General features: G+C 42.5%; 1 protein-coding gene across 1 annotated transcript in view; it reads left to right on the forward strand.

The window, feature by feature from the left end:
* Positions 1-25,597, forward strand: part of MPP4 (MAGUK p55 scaffold protein 4) — a gene marked incomplete at both ends in the record, with an annotated part of 39,667 nt that overhangs the window by 9,212 nt on the left and 4,858 nt on the right. The window contains 12 exons of the mRNA XM_080690364.1: positions 792-877; positions 2,033-2,104; positions 2,533-2,729; positions 6,204-6,268; positions 7,399-7,416; positions 8,913-8,951; positions 12,333-12,353; positions 15,637-15,651; positions 18,150-18,191; positions 20,160-20,330; positions 21,878-21,958; positions 25,002-25,095. Coding sequence (XP_080546490.1) covers positions 792-877; positions 2,033-2,104; positions 2,533-2,729; positions 6,204-6,268; positions 7,399-7,416; positions 8,913-8,951; positions 12,333-12,353; positions 15,637-15,651; positions 18,150-18,191; positions 20,160-20,330; positions 21,878-21,958; positions 25,002-25,095 — 901 coding nt within the window. The remainder of the gene's footprint in view (positions 1-791; positions 878-2,032; positions 2,105-2,532; positions 2,730-6,203; positions 6,269-7,398; positions 7,417-8,912; positions 8,952-12,332; positions 12,354-15,636; positions 15,652-18,149; positions 18,192-20,159; positions 20,331-21,877; positions 21,959-25,001; positions 25,096-25,597) is intronic.

Raw genomic sequence — 25,597 nt, forward strand, 5'->3', positions numbered from 1 at the left:
TTACAAGCGTGCCCCACCACCCCCGGTGTGTTGGAAAACTTTGAACTCCTCTTTTCTACATTTTTAAAATAAAATATATAATAAATTGTCATGAAGAATAGTCCTCCTACTGTGCTGTACAATATTAGAGCTAATTCCTCCAGTATGGCTGTGTTTTAGAACCTGTTGTCCATCCTACATCTATCACTCTCTCTTTCTTAACTTCTAATCTGAACCCTCAAGTTTCTTTATGTTTTCTCTTTTGAAGAATACCCCCATATCTTTTTCTTTTCATTTATCACTTACTCACAACTCCAATATTTTTGTTTTTATTGCTCTCTTCTTACCAATGTTCCAGTTCCACTTTACAACATCAGATTAGCAAAAACAAATATACTGCCATCAGTGTTGGTAAAGAGATGAGAAAATGAAATGCCCACAGATTACATGTGGATATAAACAGATTACATGGTGGTATAAGTTGGAACAAACTGTGCTTTTTATTGAAGATTTTTTTTTGTGGTACTGGGGTTCCTGGAAACCCTTCTACCTCTGGGCTACACTCCCAGACCTATTTTTATACTTTTTTTAAATATTTAGAAACAGGGTCTCTTAAGCCAGCACGGCTGGCTTCGAACTTGCGCGATCCTCCTGTCTCCGCCTCCCAAGCACGGAGATTACAGGCATGCACCACCACACCCGGCTTTTATTTAAGATTTTTAGAGCATGCTTGGGGTGAGTTTTTTTTAGGCACCTCTCTTTTTTCCCCTGTTTTATTGTACCCTTCCTCTATTGTATTCCAATATACCTAGGGTTGTTATATGCTGGAGACAAACTGGTGGAAGTGAATGGAGTTTCAGTTGAAGGACTGGACCCTGAGCAAGTGATTCATATTATGGTAACTCTCTTCTCTTGTCTTTTTGTTGGTGACAAGGAATTGCCAAGTCTGCATGGGGCCCATCAAACCTGTGGTGTGTATGCTACACTTCCGTGGGGATCTGGGTCCCTCTCAGCAGGCTCCTGTTCTCAAGCCCCATCCTCAGACCTTGTCTGTTGCCATGCAGTTCACTAAGCCATAGAAGTGCTGACCCAGCTTGGAAGCATCCTTTCCACACTGCTCCTTAGGAGGACCACCTGGCCCTGCTCAGGTGCTTCATCACCTGGCTTGCTCCACTGGAAATGGAGCCTGAACCTGAGCAAACCCCTTGCTCCCCTGACATGTTTATACAGCCAAAATCTGCTTATCATCTTCCTCCAGGAAAGCTTTGAGGGGAGAAAGGCATCATCACCAGGCATATATGGGAAGTAAGATATCCTTGTGTGGCCCAGCCCATCTCTTGATGGTTAGAGCTGAGGGTTCATAGCCTGATTCTATGAGTCTTTGTTCTCTGTTGCGTTTCCAGTTCTGCCTCTCAGTCCATTCCCTGAATTACAGTTCGGCTGTTAGTAGCCACAGCAGCATGTCCCCATCCATCTGCTTTAGGTCCTCCCCAAGTGTGGGGCCTAGGGTTGATCAGCATGTATTGTAGAGACCAGGGCTTCTTAAACTGAGTGCCTAGAGGGAACTGGCTATCACAGTGATGGTGTGGAGACATTGAGGTCAGGAGAGATATGATAAGAAATACAGCAAGCACCTAAATATTTTAAAAGCTACTGCTGCAAGATTCTGTGTGGTCTACAAGGTGCCGCAAAGGGCGTTTGAAGTACTACAGATCACAGCCACAAGCAGGAGAAGTTGGACAGGGTCTGAGGGAAGAAGGGCTTGTTGAGCAGGCTGAGGTGGAGGGAGCCTGGGACAGGCCAACTGAGTCTGGATTTGGCAGTCAGGGACCTGGAGCCCTGCAGCAGGGAGATGCAAAGCTGCACTGCTCTGTAGTTTCTTCCCATTTCTGGGTGATGACAGTTGGCTGTTGAGTCCTGTGAAAGTTACTGTGGGGTTGTCACCATTCACCTGGACACATTCCATTGACTCCACCTACCAAGCCCTGGTACCCTGGTACCCTGGTACCCTGGTTAGCGCCACGACTTCCCTCCTCCCTGTGTCTCTCTCTAGGCCATGTCTCGCAGCACAATCATGTTCAAGGTGGTTCCAGTTTCTGACCCTCCTGTGAGCACTCAGAAGATGGTAAGAGTTACCACGTCTTTCACCTTGCACAGAGCCAGGCCCCAAATAACAGCAACAGAGACTAAACACGATGTCCAGTGTCCCTACCCTCTATGCTGTTTTGGATACATGTTCAATACAGTGCTGGAAAATTTTCAGTATTGATTATCAATACTGGTTAACTGAGAGGCAAGATGGGTAAAAGAATACAAGGAAAGGAGATGGGATGCCGCCAAGTCAAAAGTGGTGAAAATGTGAGCATGAGTGTTTTCGAGCTAAGAGATGCTATTTCCCCAAGTGCTTGTTCTCATGATACTTGGTTCAGGAGGCAAGTTCTCTGATTTTGGTGAGGGTAGGAGGAAAGATCAGAAAGGAGGCGGGGGAGTGGAAGCAATGGTTTTACATCATGACGGACTTTTCTGATGACACCATTGTGCATCTGCCGTCAGGTCTATGTTCGCGCCATGACAGATTACTGGCCACAGGAGGATCCCACAATCCCCTGCACGGATGCTGGGCTGCCCTTCCAGAAGGGGGACATACTCCAGATCGTGGACCAGAATGATGCTCTCTGGTGGCAGGCCCGGAAAATCTCAGACCTTGCTAGCTGTGCTGGGCTAATCCCTTCTAACCATCTTCTGAAGAAGTAAGTAAGGTCATCTCTCCTGGACTCAGGACTGGGCTACCATGACATGCCTGGGCCCTCGGGCTTCTGTTAGTGAGTGTGGAACAGAGAGAGATAAGCAGATGGACAAATGCACACTCCTGGTTTATAAATCCAAGTGTCAATTTATCGAAAGACTGTAAGCATTGTAAACTCCAAGGGGGCCAGGATACCCGTATCAGCTAGAAAAGACAGAAAAGTGCTCGGCAAACTAAATTAAACTTAAGAAGTGCCTTGATCTAAATTATTTTTCCTTGTCTTTCATTCATGTGTTGAAATGTAATCTCCCAGGCAAGAGGTGGGGCCTTTAGGAGGTGATTAGGTTGTAAGGGAAAACCCTTATGAATGGCATTAGAGAACCAAAGGAAGAGGTGTGCTTGTCCCTCCCACCATGAGAGGTGCCATCTATGAAGTAGGGAGCCCTCGCCGGGTACCAAATCTACTGGTCCCTTGTAACTGGATTTCCAAGCCTCTATAATTATGAAATAAGTTTCTATGGTTTATAAGATATCCAGCTTAAGATATTTTGGTATAGCCGCCTGAACTGACAGACAAAACAGCTGAGCTCTTTTAAGGCAGAGCTGAAACCTTGGCAGTAGCCAAGTCTCAACCCACCACCCTCACCTTATGCTATTGAGATTTGACCAGATCACCAAGGCACTGAGTGAAGATGGAAAGGGGAAGAGGTCCAAGGGTCAGCCGACATGAGAGACCAAGAAGAAAAGGAGCTAGGAAAGGAGACTGAGGAGTGGCCAAGGAAGCAGGGTAAAAATGTCCTGAAGAACTATATTAATGGCTGCCAAGAGGGCTGAGAATTGGCCTTAAATTTAGCAAGACAAATGTTATGGGTGGTCTTCATAAAAGCAACTTCAGGCTGGGTATGGGGTGCACACTTGTAATCCCAGTTCTTGGGAGGCTGAGATAGGAAGGTCGCAGATTTGAGGCCAGCCTCTGCAATTTAGTGAGACCCTCGGTAACATAGCAATATCCTTTTAAAAATAAAAAAGGGCTGGGGGTATAACCTGGAGATAGGAGGTCTGTAGCTTCGATTCCTAGCAAACCCCACCACCACCACCAAAGCAATTTCAGTGGAGGTGTGGGGCCAACATCCTTGTTAGAGTGGTATTTGAAGAAATTGGTGACGCTAAGCATGGAATACTCTGAGACATTTTGTTGTAAGTCAGAGCAGAGTAATGGGGATTGTACCTACGGACACTCTATCTCTGAGCCGCACTCCCAGCTCCCACCTTTCTGTGAAGCAGGGTCTTGATAGGTTTCTGAGAGTCTTTTACATTGCTGAGTCTGTCCTCAAACATGCACTTTTCCTATCTCAGCCTCCCAGTTACTAGAATTACAAGTTTGGCTACTACACTTGGCTGAGAGAAATTTTGGATGTGTTGAATAATGCTAGGGGAATAATTCAGTAGGAAGGATTTTTATGATATAAGAGAAAGAGAATTACTGTCATCAATGTCCTTGAGCACGCAGCGAATACACTCTTGTCTATCAGTAGAAGGTTGGGCCAGATAGATGGCTGTGGTTGGTTCATCCATAGGGATGGTAATCAGAGGGGAGGCAGAGTATGTGGGCACAGTTGAGAGTGAAGGATACGGTAGGAGCCTGTGAAATAAGAAGGAATGCCATGAACTGAGAGCAAGGGAAGGGGGAGGTAAGGAGATATTAGGAGGGAGAGAGGAAAAATCTTGAAAAGGTCCCACAGAGCTGGAGAGTAAATGGATTAGGTCAGTACAGTGTGATTGACCTAAAGGGCCCATTGAAGATTAAAGGTCATAAATTTGAAGTGCTTCTGGTCAGCTTCTTGGGATGCAGATCCAGATGAGGCAGGTTAGATTTGTTTGTTTGTTTTTTTGGTGGTACTGGGTGTGGAACCCAGAGGCTTCCTACCTCTGGGTAGGAAGGCTACACTCCCAGACCTATTTTTTTGAATTCTATTTGTAAGCAGGGTCTCACTAAGTTGCTGAGAGCCTCAATAAGTAGCTGAGGCTGGCTTCGAACCTGTGCGATCCTCCTGTCTCAGCCTCCCAAGTGCGGGGATTACCAAGGTGTGCTACCATGCCCGGCAGAAGGTTAGATTTTAAGGTAAATCAAGATAGAGTCAGGGAGTGATGGACCATGACATTTAAACAATTGAGAAGGAAGATGAGGAAATTAAGCAGGCGAGGATCCATGAAAATGAAGTAAAATTAATGGATTCTGGGTCCCTAAAAAGTCAACAGACTACTAGAGCTTCAAAGATGTAAGGGACTGGTAGGAAATGAGGATGTTAGAAATTGAAATGTAGGGATACAACAGATTGAAAAGGTTTAGGTTATGACAGTAGAAGGCAGAAGGAAAAAGGCAAGTCATTGGAAAAGAGGAGATCAACAACTAGAGAGAGCCTGGCGTAGTGGTGCAGGCCTGTAATCCCAGTACTCAGGAAGCTGAGACAGGAAGACCCCAGGTTTGAGGCCAGTGTGAGGTAACTTAGTGAGGCCCTGTTTCAAAATAAAAAATAAAATAGGGCTGGTGTGTAGCTTAGAGGTTGAATGCCCCTGGGTTCAATTCCAAGTACCACCAAAATAAACGAATAAATTAAAAAAAAGGAAAGAAAAAATGATTAAAAAAGAGAATGAGAGGCCAGGGTGTTGAAGGAGTGTTTATAGGACTGATAAAATCTGGAATTATGGCCAAGCGGTGCTGAGAGTGGTAGAGCAGGCAGGTGTGATGGGAGATGATGGTCAATGTGGGGATCTTAAGGAGGCGGGAGAATGATCTAGAAATGGCAGGGAGATGCAAAGACACACAGGCCCAGTGGAATGGGGCCACGCACGGTGGTGGACTGGACCAGCCAACAGGAGCAGGCGGGGCTAGTCAGCTCTTCCTCACTATGACCAAAATACCCGACAAGCATCTTCAAGGAGGAGAGGTTTATTTTGGCCTGTGGTTTCAGAAGTCTCAGTCCACGGTCGGGGCTGGCTCCATTGCTTTGGGCCTGAAGGGTGGCTGAATATCGTGGCAGAAGGGAGTGGCAGAGGAGAGCCGTTCAGCTCATGGCAGCCAGAAAGGGTCTGGGGAGAGAGAAAGGGCAGGAAGAGTGAGAGGGGATGAGGGAGGAGGATGGTAAACCTTTTTAGGGCATGTCTTCAGTGACCTCCTTGCTCTAACAGGTCCCACCTCCCAGCAGTCCATTCAGCCATCAATGAATGAATCCATCAAGTAGACTAATCCACCCTTGAGGTCAGAGCCCTCCTGATCCAATCATTGCTGAAAGCTCCACCTCTAAACCTTGTTGGAGGAGGCTCTGGGGGACAATGCAGATCCAAGCTGTGACAGAGCCCACTGTGGCGTCCCCTCTCACATCCATGCTCAGGAGAGTCAGGGTGGTGTCTGACATAAGCCTCAGTGAGGGTTGCTGCCTACTGGAATCAGCAAACCACTGCTTTCTTCTTTGTACAGGAAGCAACGGGAATTCTGGTGGTCTCAGCCATACCAGCCTCACACCTGCTTCAAATCGACCACCTGTAAGTGTGCAGCTCTCTCAGCCCCCACACGGGCATCTGGGGAGGCCTGTGCCCTCTCTGCCAGGGTAGCTTCATGTCCAAGAGAGGACCCTTGAATGTCTCCCCGGCCCCAGATAATGGCTCCAGATAATGTGCATAGCAGCCAGTTACCTGAAATCCTACCACAGACATCAATTCCTTTGGATTTAGAAGTTTTCAGTTTATGTGAATGGGAACCGCTTTGTACTGGTGACATCTTATGTCATTCCTCTTCAAAGTCCAGATCTGTGCAGTGCAGATGCGTATTGTACACTGACTGGCACATGAGATGCAGAGCTGCACACACACTCTCATTTGGGTTCTGGGGCTTAGTATTCCCACAGTCATCCAGTGCCTGGAGGACTGAACACGGGGCCGAGTCATCACTTAATGAGTGCAGTTGGATTGTGAAATGATACTATTCAAACAACAGTAAGTTGGTGAATGGATCTGTGGTTGCAAATGCTTGTGCACAGCTTGGGGCCTTAAAGAAGGGTGTGTGACCCCGGAGGCATGGCTGAGGTAGGAGAGGTGCGGATGGTCTGGGATGATGGCAGAGGCCAGCTGGAGACCACTGCAAAGGCCCCTGTGGAATGACGCCTTCGCAGGCCTGGGGAAGGAGTTGAGGCAGGGGTTACCATGGGGGAGGGGGGATCTCAGGGACAAGCTATCGAATGAAGAAGTATAGGTAATTTAATCAGGAGCTTTTGAAAAATTCCTAGCATATGTTAATTTGCAGGTGCTGAGTGAAAAGTTATTTGCTGAAAATAAGTTTGTTATCCCTATTTATTTCTTTTCCTTCCTTTCTTTCCTTCCTTCCTCTTTTCTTCCTTCTTTTCTTAAAATATGTTGAACATTAACTCAAAACGAGTATAATGCAACCTCATAGAGCTCATTGGGATGGAAGGTGGTAGGAGGCACCAGAAGCAAAGAGATCTCCATTTCTAACCAGGCTCACAAATGTATCCATTTCTATAGGGTAGTCATTTATTTTGTTACTAAATCTCTACTGAATTTCTAGAATATTAATTGCAATAATGTTGGCACTTTGGACAAGAGCATAAACCATCATGTTCTTTATTTTCCTGCTTCAATCATTTCTCCATACCCAGTGATTTCAATGGAGGAAGGTAAGAAATAGAATTCAGAAAAAATAATCCTTATCTTCAAAGTCTTCTAGAAATTTCCTCTAGTTTATTGTTGTTGTTGTTGTTGTTGTTGCTTATTTTAAAGGCAGAATCTCAAAAAGGGCTGGGATGTTGCTCAGAGGTGGAGTGCCTTGGGTTTGATTCCCAAAAAGAAAAGAAAATACTTCAAAATGAAATAAAATAATAAAAATAAAAGTTTTATTTTGAGACAGGGTCTTACTAAGTTGCCCAGGCTGGCCTCAAATTTGCCATCCTCCCAAGTAGCTGGAATTACAGATGTGTGTCATTGTGCCAAGCCTCCTCTAGTTTTAAAAATTCACTTCGACTCAGTTCAGCTATTTTTTAAGCTCTTCCTATGTACCTAGCAGTGTGCTAGCTAGCCTACAAAGTGTAATTATCTTAACATTGAGAAGAATCAAGAAACAAGAAGGAACAACAGCTCTGAAATCTAACACAGTAATGGTAAGAACTACCAAATGGAACAGATGTTTTCTTTCAACAGCTATAATACATATTTTATACAAAAAAATACTGTAAGGAAATTGTTGTTGTTGTTGTTGCTATTCCTATTCCCATCTTCTAGACAGAAAGATTGAGGTTTAGAAAAGGCAATGATGGTTGTTATAAGGTGCAGACAACACAGTCTGGATTCAAGCTTCAGGCTGCACTGGAGGCAGAGGACCTTCCTCGCTCACCCTTCCCCCATCCACATCCAACCGCCTGGATGATGCACTGGGATGTCAGGTGTGTGTGCACACACCTGCAGACGCCAGCAAGGAGGCAAGATGTCTGCTTGTGGAGATGGGAGAGAAGAGCAATCCCCACTGTCACCCTTGAAATTGAAATGGAGAGCTGAGAACTGCAGGAGAGTGACTTTTAAAAATAGATCTTACAGCCGGGTGCAGGCAGTAGTGCATGCCTGTAATCCTAGTACTTAGGAGGCTGAGACGGGAGGATCACAGGTTTGAGTCCAGTCTGGGCAACTTAATGTGACCCTGTTTCAAAATAATAAAATAATAATGATAATAATAAGGGCTGGGTTGTAGCTTGGAAGTAGAATGTCCCTGGATGTAATTCTAGTACCAAAAAGGAAATTATGTTTCTATAGAACACAGTAGAGTCCTTTTCATCTCCCCAAGTGAGCCATAGTTCTAAGAGTAACTTTGAAGCCAGGTGTGGTGGCGCACACTTTAATCCCAGTACATGGGAGGCTGAGATAGGAGGATTGTAGGTTTGTAGCCAGTCCCAGTAACAGTGAGGTCCTCCCCAATTTAGCAAGTCCCTGTTTTTAAAAACAAAATAGAGCTTAGAATGCCCCTGGGTTCAATCCCCAGTGCCACCAAAACAAACAAACAAACAAACAAAACAGTAATATTGAAAGGTGGTCTTTTAATTGACATAAGCCTCTACATAGGGAATCTTGTTTTTAATGTGGACACATTTTAAGTTCTAATTCCCTTCTTTATGCTCTTTTTTAGAAGATGACATGAAAATTGATGAGAAATGTGTGGAAGCAGGTAACAGTTCCTCTTGATTGATTTATGTACCCTCAGAAGAAATGTGAAGCACCTTGGCTATAGATTATCTGGAGCGAAGGCAGCCAAAGGGGTCACAGGCCCTTACTCTGGAAGAACCATGTCAATGACGTCCTTCCCCTTTCACTGTGGCTCTGCACCTGGCTCCCACGAACCTTCTAGAAAGCAGAATCTTGGAGATGATCTCAGGGGCAGTCAGTGTGTCAGACACTGAGGCACCTGGAGCCCTGGTGCTCACTGTGGAACAGTGTAAAATAGCATGGTGCCATATACTTTAAAAGCAAGATATGTTTTTTGTTATTAAATTTAATACCATTTCCTGGTAGATTCTAGTGTAGATAGTAGGTTCCCAATTTTTCAGAAATCTTTAGAAGCTTTTTGCATTTCTATATTTAGCTTTTATAAACTGAGAAAATATTTTTTTGTTTTGTTTTCAAATTTATGGAGATACTAAGATTGGCTCAAGAATCACTAGGGTTTTGTTGGGAGATGTTTCCTGACAGAAGAATTTATCCTGGCTTTCTGGGTTACTCTTGTTCTTAAAATGAAAACTAGTTCAGAGATTCATATATATTTCCTAGAAAAACTACAAAATAATGCTCATGCTATGTTTATTTTACCTGGTACAAATTCTGTTTCTTAAATTTGTAGTAGTATTCAATTCCTTTTTATAATTTTAGCTAAAATGTTAGTAAGTAATATATTCATATAGTTCAAATTTAAAAACTGCAAAAGTAAGGAGTTTTCTTCCTTCCATGCACCCCTACTCAGTTTTCTTTCTTGAGTGTCACGGACTAATCTTAGTCGGTTTGTAATTGTCCGTTCCCGGTCAAAATCTCAGAAACATGGGGCAAAAGGCAGGTGGAGTTCTGCAGATTCTTATCTGCAGCGATTCTTTCTCCTTTAGGGACTGAATTTTCTTTAGGTCCTTAAATGACGACGCTTTGGAAAGAATCTGAGGTGGACAAAGGCTTCTTGAGCCAATGACACTTTATTACGAAAACCCCAAGAAATTTATACACTTCACCAGTAAAGTTAAGAGAAAGGGGGGCGGGTGTCTTTCAGCTGGCTGTTGGCCTTTGAAGAATTAACTTCTGTTCCTCTCCAAGGTCCCAAGGTCTTGTAGATAAGCAGTTGCAGGTGGCAGCCTCCCAGGATAGTCAAGGCTTGGGAACTTCTCGGGAACTTTTCCTGGAACTTTCCATCTTTTGGGCTCAGTTCATATAGCAAGTGTGGGGAGATGTGGTGATTCAGGTGGATGTGATGGAGTTTCTTCAGGTGTTGGCATCTTATCTTCTAAGTCTGAAAGCTTAAGCATACTCACAACACAGTTTGGCAGACAAAATATCACAAATAACACCACAAGGTTCTTAGTTCTAATTGTCAGATGTATTTCCTTAACTGCTGAGCACTCTTCTTTAGACAACAAGCCTATTAAAAGTCTACTTATCTTTAATAATCCACTTCCCTGTCACAAACTCTCTGCAGTCTGCTTCTAACTTTCTAATTTCTTTCTTTCCCAGTTGGGACTTTTTTATGATAAGCTCTTTTTCATGCAAAAATACTTTTCTTATTCTTACAGTATTTCTTTTCCTTCATACATATATATTTAAAATGTCTGTCCTTTATTTTGTAATATTTATTTCTAATTATGCGGCCAGTTTTTCTATCTCCTGGAATGCTCACACTGAGGTAAAAGTTAACAGTCTTTTTCTTTGGGTCTATTGTATTTGGGCAGCTAAGTTGTTTCTTTAAGGTTACACACAAGGTTTCTCTCTGTCTCTAGGCAGGATTTCAAGGGTGAATAATTATTTTGAACTGAGCTACTTTTGCCGGAGTTGATAGATAGTGATGAAGGTCGGAGGCCATTTGTGATTGCTGCAGCTGGGGTGCTTATCACAGTACCTGAATTCTGGCCAGTTTCTCATTATTGTTGAGCAGAGCCAAGGACGTTTAGACAAATTATTAGAGAGTTTTTTTCCACGAACTCAGTTTCTTTTTATAGTTCTAATTTCACATCACTGGAGCAATTCGTGTAGAAAGTTAAAAGGAATAATAGTGAAGGGTATCTAAAAGTGGGGGGTACTTTGGCCAGAGATGACACCTCCTTCTCGGGGCGTTTTTGCCGATTTAACTATGTGGAGTGGGGGTCTCAACACATAGAGGCCGAGGCAGCAGGATGTCTTGGCACTTGAGCAAATTAAATACTATGTGTCTCTTTAGTATCCCTCCGGACATGTTCTCTGCATACAAAAACAATGCCGTGTATTCTTCTCTCTTCCTCTTCTCCTCCACCTCTCCCCCAAACACACCCATCGGAGATTTGCTATACACACTGTTCCAGTCCTGGCCCTGTAACTTTACATATCTTGAAGATTATTCTTTCTTAGGATGTAAGGAGACTTCATATTAGCGGCTTATTATATACAGTCACTTATTTGTAAATATTTGAATCATGCTCAGTTCTTTCTACTGTAAGCTGTGTTACAATGAATCACTTTCCATGTGTCCTTCCACACATGTGCACTTCACATGTGCTAGGCCCCATCCAAGGGGACGTGCACGGGTAACACTGCTGTATATTTCGAGTTGCCCTCCCTCTTAGTTCTATTTCTTAATTCTTAGTCTCTTTATAAAGTGCCAACAAGAATTGTTTTAAGTAATGAGGAAGTTGGTTTATCATACCTGATATCATATGCCTGATCGAGTGGCTCACATACTCCTTCCAACTCTTCAACCAGGCATCCCTCCACCCCCAGCCCTCTAGCTGTAAGGCCTGTGGCATTTAGCAATTGGTAGAATTTTTCTGTGGCATCCACTTTTCCCTTCTTTCTGTGTGTCTTTTTAAATTCTATTTATTCTCTTACATTGTTTTACTAATTTACTCTAAGCCCCAGCTGCATCCCTGATTGTCATCCCATCCCCACTACTGAATTCCAGGCACTGGGCGTGGTGGCACACCCTTGTAATCCCATTGCTTGGGAGGATGAAACAGGAGGATCGCAGGTTTGAGGACAGCCTCAGATAACTCAGATACTTAGTGAAGCCCTCCACAACTTATTGAGACCCTGTTTCAAAATTAAAGAATAAAAAATAGGGATGGGGAAGTAGGTCAGAGGTAGAATGTCCCTGGATTCAATCCCCAATACCTAAAAAAAAAAAAAAAAGAATACCATGCATCTTATTTGAGGCATCTATATGCCAGAGAGACACCACTGACTTAGGAAAAATGGCTTGAAGGTAGTGCAAAAGGCAGTGCATGTGCAGAAGTATAGGTCAGGCAATTAGACTACTAAAACAAAGGCTCAGTGTGGATAGTAATGTAATGACATTTTTGCTTTTTGCCTTCGTGGAAAACCATAGATGAAGAAACATTTGAATCTGGTAAGTAAAAAAAATTAGCCTTTGGCACTGATTTTTTAAGCATATATTCTCCATTTAAATATACTTTAAACTCATATTTAGGAATGTGATATAATAATTGTTTAAATACAAAAGTAAAAAAAATAATGAAAATAACCATATGACATATGGCATGATAGTTGTGTTAATTTGCTTCACTATAGTATAGCCATTTGTCTATACATATCCTATGACATCATGTTCTAAGTCTCTAAGACACAAAAGTTATTTTTTGAAAATCAGTACTACTTGCTGGGCGTGGTGGCACATGTTTGTAAGTCCCGCACTTGGGAGGCGGAGACAGGAGGGTCCTGCAGGTTCGAAGCCAGCCGTGCTGGCTTAAGAGACCCTGTTTCCAAATTAAAAAGTATAAAAATAGGTCTGGGAGTGTAGCCCGGAGGTAGAAGGGTTTCCAGGAACCCCAGTACCCCCCCCAAACACAAATCAGTACTGCTCTGACACTGGTCCTGATGTCAAAATTAAGTTCTGACTCAATTGGGGGAAAAAATCAGTATTGTACTTATGAGATGTTATAAGTTTCACCTTAACCAGTGCTTCTCCAAGGGCCAGTTACTGTCTCCAACCAGGTATTTTGGAGCTTCATGGGAGTGTTTTTTGGTTATCACATAGATTGAGGACACATCCAGCCTTTCACTGTCAAGAATAGTAAATGGCCTGTGGTGTATGTGACTGTCCTGACCAATGAAGGGTTGTCTCTAGACCACATACCTTCCTGCTGAATGCAATCCATTACAAATATAAACAAGAAGCTCTTTAATACACAATAGTGATGTGGATTTTTATAAGATATAACTTAAAACCCTCAGTGGTCTGCAAGAGTCACTCTGGAGAGAGCCAAAAAGGCATGGCCTTGTAATTGTTGAAAACTTTATTCCACACATTCTGTCTATTCAACATGGATAGTAAGTACACTTACTATCCGCATCCATTTTTCTTTAATGCATTATATGTTATTATTGATGACATATAGTAAGTACCAAATGTCTATCCTGCCAGTTACTGTTGACAGTATTAGTACAAAATAGGTCTCACAGAGTGCTTTTAAAAACTGGCAACCTGTTGGGACATGCTTACATCATTCCCTGGATTCTAAGTAATCATAGTTCTTCATTTACTTCATTTCATTGGTCTCTAATTTCCTTGGCATATTATCCTTTATTCCTATTTCAACTAAGGTAATTTCCTTTCTCTTATCATACACAAGTAGATCTGGTTTATTACTTACCAGAATGCTTTTTATTTCCAGTCTTCTCCTGTTCCTTTGCTCTTCTGTTTTTCTGGGTTTTGGTTTTGTTTATGTTTATGGTTTTGTTGTTGTTGTTTTTGTTGTTGTTTGTTGTTGTTGTTTGGTACTGGGGATGGAACCCAGGGGCATTCTACCTCTAAGCGAGGCCTATTTTTAAAATAGGTCTCACTGAGTTGCAAAGGGCTTCACTAAGTAGCTGAGGCTGTCCTCAAACCACAACCCTCTTGTCTCAGCCTCCTGAATGCTGGAATTACAAGCATGTGCCACCACACCAGGCTATTTTTCTGTATTTCTTAAAAGAAACCTTTTCTGATCTCACATCTTTTAAATCCATGCTTCTTCATTTTAGGTATGTATAAGCAGTAATTTTTATGTTTTCTAGAGATGTCATGCCCAAGAATATATATATATTTTTAGAAATACAATTACTTCCTTTGTATTTTTCCCTTATATGACAGTTGGAGCATTGTATTGGTTTTTAAAGTTACATGTGTGGTAGATCGTATCATCTATGAATTTCATTTTATAAGAATAGAGAGATTGCTACAAATATTAGTTATAAAAATAGCATTGAGATAGACGGAGCTGGGAAGCACTGACTTAAAAGAGCTACTTACCATATATGTTATTTCTTAATATGTTATTACCATATATGTTATTTCCCATTTTCCATGAGATGGTTGGCCTGTTGGGGAGAATTGAATTATGTATACTTAGCTCAATGTTTGAGATTGGTTTCATTTTTAAGTTCCTCTAGATTATATCCTCCCTCCTCTGTTCTGTTCAACTCATCCTTTTTCTGGAAGACACTCCAGATGTGCAGGCCTTGGGAAGGCTGAGGGCTATTGTAAGGGTCTGTGAAAGGAGAGGAGTGTGGCAAAGTGGGTAAGACCACGATCTTCAACCATGTTGTCCAAGTGCAACTCCTGGGCCCATTACTCCCCATGTCTGGTTAACCCTCTGATATTTACCCTTTCTGCCCTTCAGATTCCACATCTCTAAAGTGGGAGCAATAAATTACATAAGTGCTTCGAAGAGTGCCTGGCACATAGGAAGTGCCACATGAGTGTTAGCTGGTGTTATTATTATAAGATCTTCTCTAAGACCAGAGCTGCAGAAGCCTGCAGCTGTCTTTACCCACTGTAAAGAACCCCTTTTGGAAGCCTCTCAGTTGAAGGAGTAAGAACTCTCAAGAACATTCTAAACTTGGCTCTATCGGGAGCTCACTTAAGGAACAATTAGCACCCAGTTGGCTTATTTTCTAAGTAGATAGCCCTTCTTGGCATTCACCCATGATGCTCACTCCTGCTACTTAGACCACTAGTGCGTAGTTAAGGTTCTTCAGTTTCCATATCTACTCTAAATGAGGTATGATGTGACTTCATTGAATTTCTCCAGGAGGTTTATTTAATTAGGGAGGCCATTTAAAAATCACCTTGAAATATGGCTGTTTCAAGATGTCTTGAAAACAAAACAGTTTGCTTTGTATTAAGTTCCCTTGTCTTCAAGGTGACATCTGGAGATCGAAATTGGACCCAGGAAGGGGTAAGGAATGAGGACGTTCAGGCCAGAGGTGGCTGCACCCTCATCCCCAGTGCTCTTCCTACCCGGTGTCCCCTCACAGGGTGCAGCAATATGGCCACTAGGGGAGAGAGAAGGCTCAAGTCCACTGCCTTCCTATAGTTTCTCTCTTTCAAGTGCCACGTTGTGCCGGCCAGTGGAGTCTTCATGGATAAACGCTTTTAGGAAGAATCTTGATTGGCAACTTGCAGAAAAAATATTGTCTCCCTGCAGTAGAGTCAGGTCAAATGAGGGTCTGAGACTCCAGTTCTGTTGTTCAATTGTCTCACCAGGGCTTACCTGGGGCACAACTCTTGCTAATAGTAACACAAAGACCTTGCTATGTCATTTGCTTTTATTTGATGATTAACTTGATCTTCTCAAAGGCTTAACTCTTTCATGTCTCTTTCTTCTTTCTGCACTTGACCAAATATGCAGAGGAACTTTCAGAAGGTAATTGTTTTCATTTCCTGGGCCCGCCATATAGAGCCATGATAAGGTCTTTCAGTGCCACAAACAACTACTTGACAGGCTAACTTTTAAGATGAAGAGATGCTGTTCAATGTAAAGTCGATGACCAAATATCCAATTTCATATAAAGTATTTTAAAGTGGATGATGACAGAGAGCTTGCCTCACATGTGTGAGGCCCTGGGTTCAATCCCCAGTACAGAGAGAGAGAGAGAGAGAGAGAGAGAAAAGAAACAAAACGGGAGGGGAGGGGAGGGGTAGAAGAAGGGAGGGAAGGAGAGAGAGAATGAATATGAATTAAGATTCATAAATATATCTCTTAGTAAATATTTCCTTTTAAACTTATTGATATATCTCAGAATAATGTGCTTATCAGAAGATGGAATTGATATTGTCATGCTTTCTATGTATTTTAAAATGCATGTGTGTTTTTTTTAAAAACTTAAGAAAAAAGGTTATACATGTCAGTTCATTCTGTGAGCAAATGCTATTAATATATTATTTCATGATTATAACAGAGTTGCATACATGTCAATAAAAGTACAAATAACTTAAGAGTGACATTTTTATAACTCTTTTTCTGGTGTTTATAACCATTTTTCTGAAGCTGTACTGGAAGCAGAAACAGGAGTCTGACCTAGTTCTAGAAGCTACAGGTGCTAGGCACAGCTTTCCTCACTCTGTCTCAGAGCTTCCCAGACAGAAACAAACAGCCACCGTAGAGCAAGGACTCATTGCATATACAATGAACCATTGTTTAGGGGAGAAAAAAGAAACCAATTTCTATCAATGATATTAACTATAGGAACTGCAAAAACACCATATCACAAGTTAAAAGCAAACTTTAACTTGTTTATTTTTTTTTACTTATCACTTTAAAAACTCTGTGTGTGTGTGTGTGTGTGTGTGTGTGTGTGTGTGTGTGTGTGTAGGAACCCAGTGGCATCTACCTTCAAGCTACACCTCCAGCCATATTTTTTATTTTTTATTTGAAACAGGGTCTCACTGAATTACAAAGGGCCTCACTAAGTAGCTGAGGCTGGCTGCGAACCGTGATCCTCCTGTCTCAGCCTCCCAAATGCTAAGATTACATGTGTGCGATACCACACCTGGCTACTTATCACTTTTTAAGGATGTGGGTTTTTTTTTTTTTTTGGTGGTACTGGGGTTCCTGGAAGCCCTTCTACCTCCGGGCTACACTCCCAAACCTATTTTTTAATTTTGGAAACAGGGTCTCTTAAGCCACCGCAGCTGGCTTTGAACCTGCACGATCCTCCTGTTTCCACCTCCCAAGCATGGGGATTATAAGCGTGCGCCACCACGCCCGGCTAAGGATGTGTTTTAAAATGTATACCCAGTTTTGTTTTTTACGGTGATTCAGTGTCTTTTTTATTACTTAAAAAAAAAAAAAAAACCCTAGCCTGGCATGGTGGCGCACACCTGTCATCCTAGCGCCTGGGAGGCTGAGACAAGAGGATCAAGGCCAGCGGAGACCTTCAGCAACTTAGCGAGACCCTTTATAAAAAAAAAAAAAAGCCTAAAGTAGCTTTTTGTTCTTAGTTACACTAGATAGTATGATTACATTACATTCAGTGTAATGCTAAAGTTCTGAAGAGTCTTTCTATAATTGTTGTGCAAAAATAACAGAAAGTGCTGAGAACAATCTTTTTTATGGCACTGGGTTTCCCAGTGCCACAAAAATTGGAACCCAGAGGCATTCAACCTCCCAGCTACCACTCCAGACCTACTTTATTCTTTGACTTTGAAACAGGGTCTCACTAAGTTGCAGATGGCCTCACTAAGTTGCTAAGGCTGGCCTCGAACCTGCAATTTTCTGTCTCAGCCTTCCAAATACTGGGATTACAAGTGTGCACCACCACACCTGGCTTGAGAACAGTATTAACAAGCCATTCAAAAATCAAGTCAAGTGGGCAGCCTCCTACTGAAACAGTATCACTTGAAACTCTGACGATGAGGCAGAAATGGAGGTGAACACCTGTAGTCCCAGTATTTGGGAGGCTGAGCCAGGAAAATCTCAGGTTCAAAGTCAGTCTCAGTAGGTTACTGAGACCATCTTTTCAAAATAATAAGAAGGCCTGAGAGTATAGCTTGGAGTTAGTATGCTTCTTGGTTCAATCTCTTGTACCCAAGTAAAACAAAACAACCCAAAAACAAAACAACAAAAACTGAACACATTAGCCGGGCATAGTGGTGCACACTTGTAATCCCCGTGCTTGGGAGGCTGAGACAGGAGGATTGCGCAGGTTTGAAGCCAGCCTCAGCTACTTAGTGAGGCTCTCAGCAACTTAGTGAAACCCTGTTTTCAAATAAAGTATAAAATGGGTCTGGGAGTATAGCCTGGATGTAGAAAACCTCTAGGTTCCACCCCCAGTACCACCAAAAAAACAAACAAACAAACAAACTGAACACACTGATTCTAACTAAGCTTCTCTTCTGTTTCTGCTGTTATCTGTATCCCAGACAAGGAAGAATTTGTTGGCTATGGTCAAAAGTTCTTTATTGGTAGGTGATGATTAATAAGAGGTGAGTCTCTGTCATTTTTAAGTGATATTCACACTGCTTTAATGCTCAGCTGAATACTTTTGCTGATGGATATTTCTGAACTTATTCCTCATCCTGGTTTCCATCTGTCTGCCTTTTATTTTAACCCCTCAATACTATTGACTGTTCACTTTTAGTCATCTAATTTCCATGGGCTATTTCTTAATATTAGCCAAACATACATATTTACATTTTCTCCCAAACTGTCCCAGAACCTATTTATCTTACTCGAAAGGGATCAATTCCCTGGCTCTCCCTTTATGGTCACATTCCTATGATCTGTCACTTGGGCAGAGCTTTCTAAAGGACTAAGCAACTCTCAATTAAAGATACTCTGGGCTTCCTTCTTTATGAGACAGAAGAGGATGGCAGAGTACTGCAGCCTGTAGATTGGGATGTTGGCTCCCAGGCCTAGAAACACTTTGGGATCATAGGGGAGCTTAAAAAAAGGGGGGCTGCCTTTCTGTCTTGATTCCAGAATCATCAGCCCCAAAGCCACTAGGTAAGGGTGAGCAGGGTTGGAAGCTGCACATAGGAGGGGAGGAGGGCCTCTGTGAGGGGTGATGGTGGCAGAGCCTGAGGAAAGCCAGGATCGCAGCTGTCACGTCTCAGCCACTGACACCCACAAACTCTGTGAAGACAGACGCCCGCCTCCTCTCTTGCGGGCTCTGACACTTGATCCCTGTCTGCCAATATCATCGGCCCCACCAGGTGTAGGTGCCCTCAGCTGATATAACAAGTTGATGTAATGAGCATAAGAAGAGCCAGGGTTCTCTCTGGGAGAACCGAGTCACAGGTATGAAAAGGGATTCACAGCATAGGCATTGGTGTGAAGTCAAGGCTTTCAGTGTGTATAGACAGGAAGTGTGTGTGCATTTATACATTTAGCTCCTAGCTCTGCCTACAGACAGGACCTGGGCCCAGCTCTGAAAATGTCAAAAAAAACCCCTCTGATGCAATAGGCAGATGAAGCGGAATTCTAGAAGTTCAGAAACCATAATTAAAAGGTCCAACCAAGGTTGCCACTAATCACACAGTCCTAAGCAACCACTTAAACCCCGACTTAGTGAGTTCACTTGAAAAACATGAATAATAAGCCAGTTCCACTGTGTCCTTCCTGGCCAGAGCCACTGTCATCTGCCACCCAGACTACCACAGTGGCTTCCTGACTGCTCTCTCCAGGCTGCATTTACTCTGCCTACAGCTTGCATCCTGCCCACAGAGAGGGGAATGCTTCAGAAATGGCAGTCCAATCACGTCACACCTGTCTCTCCACCCTCCACGAGGCCTGTGTGACGGGCTCTAGCTACCTCTCCAACCCCACTTCCTATGACCCTCCCGATCACCCACTGTCCTGTGGTAGGTAGCTTCCTGGCCCTTCCTCAGATGCTCCAAGCGCCTTCGTCTTTTCTCAGCTCCTTCGGTTTGCTGTTCCTTCCATGTGGACTGTTCTTCCCCCACGTACTACCTTAGTTGGCCCCATGACTGCATTCACATAGCTGCTCGGTGCCAGCTTCTCAGATACTTTGATAATCTGCCTGTCCAAAAGAGCACCTATCCCTCTACCCACGTACTATGTCTTTTTTAAGCCTTTATTTTTGTTGCTGTTATTGTTGTCTAGTTTTGCGTCTCCTCCCCCACAAATTGTGAATGTGATGAGATGACGGACCTGGATCAGTTGACCACTGTCTCCCAGAACCTAGTATAATGCTTGGCACACAGTGGACGCTGGTTGCAACTTAGCAACAACCCCTGGGGGCACTTCTTTGGTTTCCCTTCCTGTTATTTCATATTTTCATATCATATCTTTCATTCGGCCTGACAGACTCCATTAATGCTTTAGGGTCACAAGCCCCATGTGCTTCATCAGGCTTGAAGCAGGAAGTTCTTCTGCCTGGATCTTAAGTTTTGTGCTTTCACCCTCCGCAGCTGGCTTCCGTCGCAGCATGCGCCTCTGTCGCAGGAAGTCTCACCTTGGCCAGCTGAGTGCCACCCGGTGCTGTGCTGGCAGCTGCTACGGTGCCGTGGGTGCCCCTTATGAGGAGGTGGTGAGGTACCAGCGACGCCCATCAGACAAACACCGGCTCATAGTGCTCGTGGGTAAGTCCCCGTGGGCACCGTCTCGCCCCATCCTTGGGAAGCTGTCCTTCTAGATTTTGTTGTCTTGCACCAGGAGTAGTAGGAAAAGAAGAAATCGTTCTATACTTCTATATAAATATCTTACTTTAAAGCCTCTTTAATATGTATGTTTATAAGTAAAATGTTATTATAGAAAACTTTAAAAAAATTTACAGTTGATCGCAGCATGCCATGCTATGTATGAACTTGTGTAATAAAGTTTTAGTTTGTTGACATTATAACTGAGATTTCTTTATTGCCTGTTTAGAATTTGTTCAGTAAGTATGAATGTGTGCCCTCAGGTTAGATCATTAGTCTGTATTAGGAACATAGATCCCTCGAGGCAATTTCCCTAAGAAATTTGTAATCACCTCCTTTAGAAAAGTGTCTAAAATCTTCTGGACTGTGTATTTGGTGTTAAAGAACAGGACAAGTATCATGGTTGAGTGACCTGATTTTGTTACTACTAAGGTCCCTACAAAGTCCCTTCAGCAGTGGCAACTTATATCTTACAACCATCTTCAGCTATGAGAAGGGCAGGCCCCTGCAGAGCAGAAAGACATGACTAATAGCCAGGACCAGCTGTGTCATCTGCAGGGCCTGGTGCAGAATGAAAACACAAGAGTTCTGTGTCCAGATTTGTTAAAATTTCAAAGTAGAATGCAGAGCATTAATCCAAGCATGGTATTCTAAGCGTGGCCCCTGTGTGACCACACAGCTTCTGCATCTGTGAAGTCAGTCCTGCCAGCAGTTGGAAAGGGGGCGCTGACTCAGCCCCCATTAGAAATGGGCCCTTGAATTCTCCAAGTTGCAGAACCTATGATTGTCAAAGTTGGTTTCTGACTGTGCTATGATAGCAACTTTATTTGAGGAGGAAAGGGAGGATGTCTGAGATTATCTGAAATAAGACCGGCAAATTTTCAGAGCATCCGACATTAGATAAAGTTTGCTGGAGAACAGGTTCTTGCAGTTCCCTACCTCTTTTCTTTTCTTTTCTTTTCTTTTCTTTTCTTTTCTTTTCTTTTCTTTTCTTTTCTTTTCTTTTCTTTTCCTTCCTTCCTTCCTTCCTTCCTTCCTTCTCCTTTTTTTTTTTTTTTTTTTTTTTGGTGGTACTGGGGTTCCTGGAAGCCCTTCTACCTCCGGGCTACACTCCCAGACCTATTTTATACTTTTTTATTTGGAAACAGGGTCTCTTAAGCCAGCACGGCTGACTTGTACCTGCGCGGTCCTCCTCTCTCTGCCTCCCAAGCACGGAGATTACAAGCGTGCGCATTACAAGCGTGCGCCACCACGCCCAGCTCCCTACCTCATTTCTTAACATGAAGCACTGCAAGTTACCCCACGGGTCACCAGGATAACTCCCAAAAGAGTTTTGGAGTTGTTCTAATTCACGAGAAAAGATGTTATATAATTTCCAGGAAAACATTTGTTCTCAATTTTCTGCAATAGAATCACTGAAATGATTTCAGCACATAATTATAATTTTGCACATCTAATGGTGTCTATATGTGACTTTTTTTTGTATTTAGGACCTTCTGGTGTTGGAGTTAATGAGCTGAGGAGACAACTTATTGAATTTAATCCCAACCATTTTCAGAGTGCTGTGCCACGTAGGTTTAGTTTTTCTGTTTTAGCATTAATATTTTAGTAGAACTTTAGTTCAAATATTCTGATCTCACTTAACTATGTCAAACCATCTTTTTTTTTTTTTATACTGGGGATGGAACCCAGGGGCATTCTACCTCTGAGTGACACCCTCAGCCCTATTTTTTATTCTTTTTATTTTGAAACAGGGTCTTACTGAGTTGCAAAGGACCTCACTAAGTAGCTGAGGCTGGCTTCGAACCTCCCCAATCCTTCTGTCTCGGCCTCCTAAATGCTGGGATTATGAGCATGTGCCACCACACCTGGCTAGTCAAACCATCTTTGTTGTAAAATTATAAGACATAAGGGTTATAGTATTTCTAACTACATTTATTTTAATAAAGAAAACTGATTTAATGGCATGTGGCTAGCTAAGCTTTTGTGTGTGTGTGTATGTGTGTGTATATGTGTGTGTGTGTATGTATGTGTGTATGTGTGTGTGTGTGTGTGTGTGTGTGTGTGTGTGTGTGTAACTGGGGGTTGAATCCAGAGATGCTCTACCTCTGAGTTACACCCTTAGCCCTACCTTTTATTCTTTATGTTGAAAAAGCATCTCACTAAGTTGCAGAGGGCCTCACTAAGTAGCTGAGGCTGACTGTGATCCCATAATCCTCCTGTCTCAGCCTCTCAAGTACTGGGATTACAAGTGTGCGCCACCATGCCCAGCTTGCCAGCTAAGCTTTTGAAAGGCAACTCTGTTTTTTTTTTTTTTTTTTCCCATTTCTTAGCTAGGATTAAGATGACCTTTCAGGAAAACTAATATTAAGCAATAATGATTAACATTCATTAAGTAGTTACTAACTTCCTGGCATTGTGCTTGGCTCTTATTTATTTTTATCTATAAATTTTAATATTTTCATATGTAGCTTTACTTATAAGTATGATGATAACTTGATGGGTTTTAAAACAGTATTATTTCCTTTTACTCGGGCTCATTTATTTCTTTCAAGCTCCCCATCCACCACTATCAACAACTCCTAAGAAACAATTTTTGTGACTTTTTTCTGTTTGCTTTGTCCATTTGGAGGTGTGTGTTTGTGTGTGTGTGTTTCTGTGTATTTTAAGCTTAAGACATTTGAAAACTAGTTCTAAAAATATAAAGTATTATTGTTTATTTTATACCAGTATTCATCCTTAAAAAACTTTTTAAAATCATATAAGAAACCTATTTTAAAAATAGAAAAGATTGCCAGGCATGGTGGCGCATGCTTGTAATCCCCGCACTTGGGAGGTGGAGACAGGAGGATCGCGCAGGTTCAAAGCCAGTCTCTCTGGCTTAAGAGACCCTGTTTCCAAATAAAAATATAAAAATAGGCTGGGAGTGTATCCCAGAGGTAGAAGGGCTTCCAGGAACCCCAGTACCACCAAATAAATAAATAAATAAATAGAAAAGATAAACACTTGAGACAGAATTTTTGACTTCAAGAAAATAGAAGGTTTAAAGCCAAGCATGGTAGTGCAGACCTGTATGTAATTCCATTACTTGGGAGTCTCAAGACCAGGTTCAAGACCAGCCTCAGCAATTTAGCAAGACCCTCAGCAGTTTAGTGAGACTCTGTTTCAAAATAATAAATTTAAAAAATAGGCTGGGGGTTTGGCTCTGAGATAAAGTACTTCTAGGTTTAATCCCCAGTACTGCCACCAGTAAATAAAATAAATAAATGTAGAAGGTTTATAATGAGAAATGTGGAAATCATTTAAGCCCCCTACACACATGGAAGGTATGAAAGGGGTGGGAACAGAGGTTAATAGGAGATCTCCAAAGAGGCTTTTATTGGAGAAGGCCTTGCTGTGAGACAGCTTCCTGGCCAATGGGGTGGGAGGAACATGTGACTGTAGGCATTTCCCCTTCCCTTCAAGGCAAGGGGAAGAAACATAGGAAAACTTACTTTAGAGAGCTTCAAATATGTTCCCTGAATCTGGGGGACACAGACATCCAGTGTCAGAATTATACCTGAAAAATCTCAAGGCTGAGAGCTTAGAGAAGTGGCCAAAGGCTGTACTGAGAACTTGCTGCTCTTGCAGATGGAGCCTGTCACAGGCAAAAGGTTCTGATGTTTCCCAAGGACTGGATCTGAACCTTGTTGTGGGAGGAAGTCAGCCTGGGGTTATCTTAGTATCTTTCCAAGAGGACCCTTCATTACAAGATCATAAATAGACCTCAGCTATATAGGATATGGAAGGAATCACAAATGACCAGCTGGAATAGAGACTGGGTTTGAGAGACCCAGTTGTTTCTTTGGTGGTGGTGGTAGGGAGGTAGAGGTTGCAGAATAACCCAATATAGATTTGATGATCCAAGAAAAAAGCCAGATTCAAACATCCACCAAATCTAAAGGAATCCAGTGGCAGCCTTGGTCCTGGCCAGCTTGGAACTTTTCTGACTTTTACCTCCACCTGTACTTTAGCCCTGGAGAGTTATACAACTGAGGGAGGAGCAATAGAAATGCAATGAAAGAAAAAAAAAATAAAAGGGAATCAGAGTCCCTCTCCAGACCTCTGGCTTTTCTGATTTCAAGCTTTCCTGAGTACAGCAAGTCTGAGCTCAAAGTATAGAAGGAGACACCCAAAATATAAATGCAGTTCATAATTTTGATTGTTATATTGGAAATTCATTTATTTGTTTATTTATTTGTTATACGGGGGGTTGAACACAGGAGTGTTTTACCTTTGAGAGACACCCCCAACTCTATTTTATTTTGAAATAAGTTCTTGCTAAGTTGTTGAGGTTGGCCTGGAACTTGGAATCCTCCTGTCTCAGCCTCCTAAGTGCTAGGATTACATGCATGCACCACCATGACCAGCTTGGAAATAAATTTTAATTCCTAAATTGAGTCTGAATGACAAAAATGTAATTGTGGCATGGGTGATGTTCCCACTTGGGTATTAATGCATTTGGGCAAGACTGTAGAATGTCTTTGGTTCAGGCATTTTACTTATCTAAGTACTTGTTGTGACAAACCAAACTACTTTGCAGATCATGAAACCGTTTATTCCCTTTTTTGATAGATACTACTCGTTCCCCAAAGAGCTATGAGGTGAATGGGCGTGAGTATCACTATGTGTCCAAGGAAACATTTGAAAACCTCATATATAGTCACAGGTGAGGTTCAGAAGCTAATTCTCATTGCTGGTTGTTTGACATTCAAAAAAAATTCTCCATCTTTATGCATTGTCTAAAGTTCCTGGGGCAGTTCTTGTTTCTGAAGGGTTAAGAAAGGAAATTTTCATCGATACACTAGGACATCAACCCACTGAGTTTAGAAAGGGAGCAGAAGTGAGTTGCAAACTTTAGAAAATTTGAGGAACTAAGCCGGGCGTGGTGGCGCACGCTTGTAATCCCAGCATTTGGGAGGCTGAGACCTGGAGGATCGCGGTTCACAGACAGCCTCAGCTACTTAGTGAGGCCTTCTGCAACTCGTTGAGACCCGGTTTCAAAATAAAGAATAAAAAATAGGGCAGGGGGTGTAGCTCAGAGGTCAAATGCCCCTGGATTCCACCCCCAGATTAAAAAAAAAATTGGGGAACTAGATAAGTCCCAGGTCTTCTAATATATATTCTCCTGCTGAATATCCACGAATTCTTTTTGTGTTAGGAAAGGCTAC

This window comes from Muscardinus avellanarius (genome assembly GCF_963383645.1).
Source record: "Muscardinus avellanarius genome assembly, chromosome: 2".
Classification (NCBI taxonomy): Eukaryota; Metazoa; Chordata; class Mammalia; order Rodentia; family Gliridae; genus Muscardinus; species Muscardinus avellanarius.